At 43.2% G+C, this 7,941-nt stretch overlaps 2 protein-coding genes across 2 annotated transcripts in view; both read left to right on the top strand.

The window, feature by feature from the left end:
• Window positions 1-2,670, top strand: part of LOC109953441 (serine/threonine-protein kinase Nek3-like) — a gene marked incomplete at its 5' end in the record, with an annotated part of 4,469 nt that extends 1,799 nt beyond the window's left edge. Inside the window, one exon of the mRNA XM_020588932.1 lies at window positions 2,439-2,670. Coding sequence (XP_020444588.1) covers window positions 2,439-2,526 — 88 coding nt within the window. The remainder of the gene's footprint in view (window positions 1-2,438) is intronic.
• Window positions 2,671-5,005: 2,335 nt separating this feature from the next.
• On the top strand, window positions 5,006-7,143 carry LOC109953443 (uncharacterized). Its single transcript, XM_020588934.1, has one exon. The coding sequence runs from the start codon at window positions 6,347-6,349 to the stop codon at window positions 6,947-6,949; it is 603 nt and encodes a 200-aa protein (XP_020444590.1). The 5' UTR covers window positions 5,006-6,346; the 3' UTR covers window positions 6,950-7,143.
• Window positions 7,144-7,941: the final 798 nt, after the last annotated feature.

Here is a 7,941-nt window from a genome sequence, read left to right as displayed (position 1 = left end):
GGTACTAATGTACCCGGTCACATACTCGGCATAGACTTGTACGCTGAGAGAAAAGTCCTCTGAGGTGGCAGCAGCTTTAAACACATCCCAGTCTGTCCAGGCAAAAAAGTCCTGCAGGATGCCTTCAGTCTCTGGGGTCCAGAGTTTAACTTGTTTGGTGACAGGGTTTGCTTGTTTCAGTCTTTGTCTGTAGGCTGGATACAGGAACAAAGAAATGTGGTCCAAGTGCCCGAAGTGGGGGTGGGGTGCAGCCCTATATGCACCACATATGTTACTGTAAACATGATCTAGTGTATTCTTACCATGGGTGGGAATGTCCACATGTTGGTATTATTTGGGAAGTACAGTCCGTAGATTGCACTGGTTAAAGTTGCCAGCGACGATAAAGACAGCATCAGGGTGAGCTGTCTCTAGCGCACTGATGACATCATAGAGATTGTTAAGAGCAGCTGTGGGATTAGCTCTTGGACTGACAGACATACACGCTAGCCAGGAACACACTGCTGAATTCTCTTGGTAAATGTCATGAATCGGCGCGTTATGCTGCCGAAAAGTGTTTAGTGAACTCAATTAAACGGCCAGACGAAGTGATGAACAAAAACCCTCTTTAATAAGAGTGCTAACGCTAAACAAAAACCATACAAGACACAGTGCAACACAAAACTCACGGTATAACAGTCCGAGATCAGAGCCAGCAAACACATACATCCAGTGGAATCCAAAATGCGTAGTCCGAAGGGAAAGTCCAATAAGCCGATACACATAGAAGCAGTCCGAGTTTGAGGGCAAGGCAGAACAGAATAGTCCAAAGAAACAGTCCGGGTCAGAAACACAAAAATACCAACACCGAAGCTGGGGTCTAGAACAATCTGGCAGCATCCTTGTGGGAGGACGCTGCCTAAATAGAGGTGCAAACAGGTGCAAACAATAACGAAGCAGGTGAAACTAATGTGAGTGATGAAGAACGTAAAAAGACCGAAACTAAGGTGAAACAAAAACAGGAAGTAACGTCAAAATAAAAGCCAGACGGGAAGCAGTGGAACCGAATCATGACAGGTAAATAGTAGGGATGGCACTTCAGTAATAAGAACTCCTCTTCTGGTGAACAGTGCTTGTGGACAGTCTGTACATCTCCACACCACGAATATTTTGATGAACACACACACGCCTCCCCCTTTGGTCTTAACAGAGTCTAATGTAGTGGTTTAAGTTAAAAGTTAATATGGACTATGTAGTAGAATACTATTAGAGTGGGTAGATTATATACAAACAGTACATTTAGAGCTAGAGTTAAAAGAGCTTTATATAACTGGGGCATAACTTCAGCCTTATGTGACCTGTTCGTGTGCTCATTTGTAAGTTCATGTGAGCGTACGATCTGCTTGATGCATGGACTGTGTCTGTAGCTGGATGGCAGATTCTGGAACTTTGTCTGACAGCCAGGTCTTGGTGAAAACAAAATCGCAGCACTCTCTTATTTCCCGCTGGGTTGTAATTCTGGCTCTCAGCTCGTCCAGTTTGTTTTCCAGGGACTGTATGTTCGCTAGCAGGAGGCTGGGTAACGGCGTTCGGCTAGCGCAAGCCTTTAGCTGAGCCCTCCCCTCCTGCTGCGCTTGTGTCTCCGTCTCCAGATTGCTCTCCTAGGATCAGCCGGCTCACTCGGGCTCTGTGTTTCAGGGCCTTTCTGGGGGTGACGATGGTCGCAAACAGCGAGCCACAGCTCCAGTGGTATAAAACTGGCGAATTCCAAAGGGCTGTGATTAGCGATGTCCAGCAGTGCCTGTCTGTTATATGTTAGCAGTGCATGACATTTGTGCACTGCACAGGAAGCAAAAAACACAAAAAAGAAAAAAAAAAGCCAACATTCTATATCAGAGTTGGCAAACACGTCAGCCAGCGGGCGCCATGTTACTTTTCCAAACCAAACAATTCTCAATGAAAATGTCATGCAGTCAGTCAAAATCTAAAACTGAAAAGAGGCTGATTCTACCACAGGACAATGATCAAAAGCAGACTTTAAAATCCACTGTGAACTACTTCAAGAACCACAAGACAAACATTTTGGAATAGGTCATGAAATAAGTCACAGTGCAGTAACATTTGAACAAAGGCTCATTTTTAATGGCTGTTTGCTGAATAGGTTTTGTTACTTTTCACATCAAATATCAACAAAACTACTGAAACATTATACTGTGTGGACAAATTTTTGTTCATTGCGATTGTTGTGATGGCATTTTAGTCAGTCCTCACAGATTTGGGTTTAAGTTAGCATTAGGCTTAGGCCTGAAGTTATACATTTACCTGTGATGGTAAAGGGCAAGGGAGTGCACTATGTCACTGAGTGTACTCAGAGCCATAAAAAGGCATGTGCATGCATGCATTTATTTGATGATGATATTCATGCATTTGTTTTGTTTGTTTATTTTTGTGCCACTCAGTACAAACATGCCCCAGTCAACAACAAATTCAGTGAGTTATAAGGCTCCAGAGGTCACCCAGGGGGGGCCCCATGATGCTAAAAGGTAAAAAGCTTTTTACCAAAATGAGAAATTTACTTGTGACAACACTCTAGTGTTTGTTTCTGAAGTTCTTGCAGAGCTTCCTGTGCGTTTTAGGATTCATTTTAAGATTCTTTTATTTGTTTATTAGTCCTTGAATGGGCTTGCACCTTCTTATCTTACAGAACTTTTATGTCCGTATAATCCATTGCGGTGCCTTAGATCAGCTGAACAGCTTCTTCTGGAGGCACTGAGGGCTAGATGGAAAACTACGGGGGATAGAGCTTTTGCTGTGGTGGGTCCAAATTTGTGGAATGCATTGCTTCTTTATATGAGGCAGGCCCCCTCGTTGCCCATTTTTAAGTCATATTTGAAGCCCTATTTATACTCATTGGCGTTTGGACAGGATTGAGACTCTTTCAGATTGGGTAATCCCTTGATTGGACCCAAATGTATGTTTTATTGTTTTTATTTTTATGTTGTTACGATTTTAGATTTGTATTGTATGTTAAGCACTTTGGTCAGCTGTGGCTGTGGTAAAGTGCTATATAAATAAAGTTCAGCTGAGTTGAGCGCTCCACAACATATTGAGGAAGAGGATCCTAATCCTGCACAGAGCTGAGGTCCACAGGAGACAGAGGAAGGAGAGCTAGGAAACGAACTGCCTTCATTAAGAATCCATTTGGGTTCATCAGGGAGCTCCTCAGAGAGAGACAGTCGATGCCTGGTGTGTTCAAAAGAGGAAGTCAACCAATATCTCCATAACACCTTGAGTGACTTCTCCCAGGACCTAGATGTGACCGGGCCAATATACAGGCCTAGGCAACTCAGACCGTAGTAACTTTTAGTAGTTCCCCAAGAATAACACCCCTCCTATTTTCTGAGGTCAAATTCATGCAAACTTCCCCAGTACTGAGCTGCTACCCCCAGATAGATCTGCAAACACAAAGATGTTAGAGTTACTCACACAGATAAAAAACTTTATTTGAGTCAAGGTATAATTTAACAGTGAAAATATTTTAGGAAGCCTAGCCCCAGAAGCTAAAATGCTACCTATAAGAAGGAGTTTCCCCCCACTCAATAAATACAGTGCAGAACAGGAATAGAATGGTCAGAGTCAACAGGTTAAAAGGCACCATTAAATAAACACCACAAATCAATTAATCACACATCAACCAACCAAATATAAGAGGGCCTTGCCTCCCTGTGCATAAAACCATTCACACACACTGTTCACACCATAAAATTGACTAAACCCTATTTGGAAACGATACAATAAATAGGGAACATAATGCTAGGTAAATCTCAACATAAAAACAAACAAGGCAAGGCACAATGTTGCATAAGCAAAGCATTACATAAGCAAAACATTACATAAGCAAAACAGCAGTGGCTATCACCCCTTGGCTGCACGTCACCCTGGCACAGCATGTGCGATGGACGCCAACTTCTACTGGATCACGCTCGCATCAATTATCGCTCCTGGAGAGCATGCAGCAATCTCCAAAAACAGTCTTAAAGGAAAGCAGGACACAGATTGATGGAGGAAGATTCACTTCAACCCAGTTACGGCAATGACGAGCACGGAAATTGCTTATCGCAACAGCGTTATTTATATCCATGATCATTCCGACAAATTACTAACCAGGCAGTGTAGGCGTGGCCAACCCGCCGGTTACATCGAGTTAGGGCAGTGTAAGGCGGTAATAAGGCCAGCAGAGCCAGTTGTGGCATTTGATCTGAAGGAGCTGCTTCTGAAAGAAGTTCAGGAGGTAGTGTGGAAAGCTAGGTCCAGATCAGCATGTAACCCTGGGCAACACCTACGTCTTGCCCCGGCCATCAAAATCTACACCACTGCTCTTAAATCATTAGATCTTACAAGGAGATTGGCAGCAGTGACTTTACCCAATGAGCGATCCGACTTCCAGCCCACTAGAAATCCCCTCGCACTCAACCTGTGATCAGTTGCAAAAGAATTTCTATTTATAACAAATGTAAAATTGACAGATTTACAAAAGACAAAATAAGTCATTAGCATAGAGCACGGTATGTAGAGAAAAAAATGAAAAACAGGAAAAAATAAAATATCTGTCATTCATACGCTGTAATCCACTTAGTTACTTCGAGTGTCTCTGTAGGGTTTGTCTCCGTATTTGGAGTAAGACTTGTAAATTGTAAAGAATAATAGTGGGAGAAAAAAAAATCAGTTCTTGTTCAAATCGGTCTCCTTTAAATCAGTCCTACCGCCCCTTGGAACGGCTCAGAATCCAGAACATCGTCCAGACGGGGATACCACATCCACGATTGATGACAGCGATCCAGCTGACTGAAACAGTCCCAGATGAAGAATGGTGAAAAACCAGCCTGCATACAGATATGCAGAGCAATTATTAACCAGGTCAACCATATCAAATTCACATAACAATAAAACATACATATTTCCTATGAAAACAACATTAACTTATTTTACTATACATTGGTTTCCTTTTCTCAGTGCATATTCACAACTTTAACACAATAACACATAGGAGTCATTACATTCTTGAGCAGAATCACAGTCAATAACTATTTGGCGTTCCTCAGCATGTAGGCCTAAATAGCCGATATAACCAGGCGGCTAGTTAACTCATAACATACACACTTCACACGACATAACACTCTACCACATCTAATACAACCCACAGCTTAATATGAAAAAGAAACAAAAATCTCCAGTGCTACGTGCGAACTACAAGAGCTAACTCACCAGGAAAATCTGCAAATCGAGAGGAACGACGTCGGAGTTTCTCCCATCTTTTTCCCTTCGGATATGCTCAATAGTTGTATCACTGACACTGCTAGCTCCTATGAAACACAGCACAGTGATAAACTGCTCTTAAATATCCTACTTGGCTTTTCCTGTACTTCTGATGGACTTTTCTCTATGCTGACCCGTCGGAAGGTGCATGTCAGCTCAGCCATGTGCGAGAAAAAAACTCAAGACTTCCGTGAGCTCTCCTCGTTAGCTAACTTGCTAATGAGGCGTTCTAGGCCACTCTGTAAATCTGAGCTTCAAAACATAACCTGGGTTACATGCAGATGGATCCTGGGCTGGAAAGGGTGATGAGATGGGCCAGGATGTCGTTTAAGTCAACACAATCAAGATCCTTGGTCTTGTAAAAGGGAAGAGTTGTAGATAGGTTCCGCTTCTCTATCTCAGAAATACCAATCCCTACTATCTCTAAGAAGCCAGTGAAGAGCTTGGGGAAGTTCTTTGACAGCAGTCTCAGGGATACAGCCTTCATTAAAAACACCTGTGAGGAACTAGAGGGATAGTTAAAGGATGTTGACAGGTCGGGCCTTCCAGGAAAGTTTAAGGCATGGATTTACCAGCATGGGATTTTGCCAAGGATATTATGGCCACTGCTTCTCTATGATTTCCTGATCTCCACCATATTAGATGTTGAAAGATGAGACAGTTGCTTCCTGAGCAGATGGTTAAGGTTGCCAAGGAGTTTGAGTGACATCACCCTTTACGGAAGTACCTGCAAACTAACGCTCCCCTTGAAATCTATTGAGGAGGAGTTTAAGGCTCTGCGGCTAAGGGAGAAGCTTCAACTCCAAGTGTCAAGGGACCCAAAAGTCTCTGGGGCAGGAATAACAATGAATACCAGTAGGAAGTGGAGAGCAGAGCGTCCAGTGGAGCAAGCAGAGTCACAGATACACCATGGAGTCCTGGTGGGAACAGTGGCCAAAGGATCTATTGCAACCCCCATTTTGACAAGACTTGGGGTAAAGAGCGGAGGCAACTAGTCCAGAAGGAAATGTGAGCAGTTGTTGAGGAAGAGAGGGCCAGCAGAGCAGTGGGAATGAGACAGCAAGGAGCCTGGACTAGATGGGAGCAAGATATGGAGAGGAAAATCTTATGGGCTGACTTCTGGTGGGCAGAGCCAGACTGCATCAAGTTCTTGATTCAGGCTGTCTATGATGTTCTTCCCAGTCCATCTAATCTGCGCCACTGGGGCTTGATCGATATTCCAGCATGTCCCCTCTGTCAGAAGAAGCGGACCCTTGAGCACATTTTAAGTTGTTGCCCAAGGGCTCTGGGGAAAGGCCGATATCACTGGTGTCATGACCAGGTGATTAAGACTATCATAGAGAGCATCGGTAGTGCCAGCTGTCGGAGGTCTAAACCCATGAAGCAAATCATCAGCTTCATTAAAGCAGGAGAAGAGACAAAAACAACATCAAGGAAAACATCAGGGCTTCTCAACACAGCTCAGGATTGGCAGTTGTTAATGGATTTCGGCAGACAACTCAAGTTCCCTCAGAATGTTGTTAAGACCTCTCTTAGGCCTGACATTGTGCTGGTGTCTGAGGCAACAAAGAACGTAGTAATGCTGGAACTTATAGTGCCATGGGAAGAGTGGATGGAGGAGGCTTTTGGAACAGGGAGAAATATGACAGTCTAGCCAACGACTGCCATAGATAAGGTTGGAAGAGAAAGTGCTTGCCTGTAGGGGTTGGGTGCAGGGGTTTTGCAGGACAATCTCTCTGTAGAGCCTATGCTGCACTCGGCATTACAGGCGAGAGGAGAAGTAGTGCCATCTATTGCAGCACAGAGGCAGCAGAGAGCCTCTAGATGGCTCTGGATAAAGAGGGTGGATCCGTGCTTGAGTGCTGCTAGGGCGCAAGCTGAGGCTTGATCAACCTCAGCTGGGTCATCTGAGCGAGGATGTCTGATGTTTGAAAGACCCAAAACATGTGATGACCTCAGGTAACATTACTGATGATGTGCCCTAGCTGTGCATCAGAAGATGTGTCATTTCAATTGAGGGGGTGATATTTTGGATGAAATGCAAAATAGGGGACAAATGAATGATTATTTTTACTATTGATGAATCAGTTTCATAATTCTGATAATTTCATAATAATTGTTTCACTAAATTCCAGCAGGTCAGTTGTGGATTTAAGATTAAGAGGTGTGGCTGTTCAGATATATTGTGGTACCTGTTCTCATGTTTCCTAACCTACATGTTCATCAGGAAAAATGCAATGCACCTGCAATTGTGATAAAAGGTGGAATTAGCAGGTGTTATCACCATTGCCATTTCAGCTCAGAATTGCACTGTACTGTGTAATCAGCATAAACATGGCATCAGCTGTACCTCGTGAGCACATTCATTCAGGCCACACTAATGTGCCCAAAAAAGATATACCCAAGAAAAATGTGTATCTCTCCTCTCACACAATTAGATACCTAGATTAAATACTGTACCTCGATACGATACAGTGCAATTCAGAGCGTATTTAGTTAGGCTAATTTAAATTTTGCTTCTATTTGAAAAACTGTGCAAAAATTAACCTACTTATTAATTATTAGCCTAGACAATTAAAAATAGTGTTCATTCACAGCAGCTTTTTATTTTAAGCAGCAAAAACCAAATATAAAAACCTATGCTAT

Source organism: Monopterus albus, unplaced genomic scaffold (assembly GCF_001952655.1).
Source record: "Monopterus albus unplaced genomic scaffold, M_albus_1.0 scaffold669.1, whole genome shotgun sequence".
NCBI lineage: Eukaryota > Metazoa > Chordata > Actinopteri > Synbranchiformes > Synbranchidae > Monopterus > Monopterus albus.
Note: the sequence above shows the minus strand (reverse complement) of the source record. Positions and strands in the feature narration are given on the sequence as shown.

Excerpts from the sequence above, each read along its gene's own strand:
- LOC109953443 (XM_020588934.1), top strand. The coding sequence starts at position 6,347 with ATGAGACAGCAAGGAGCCTGGACTAGATGGGAGCAAGATATGGAGAGG.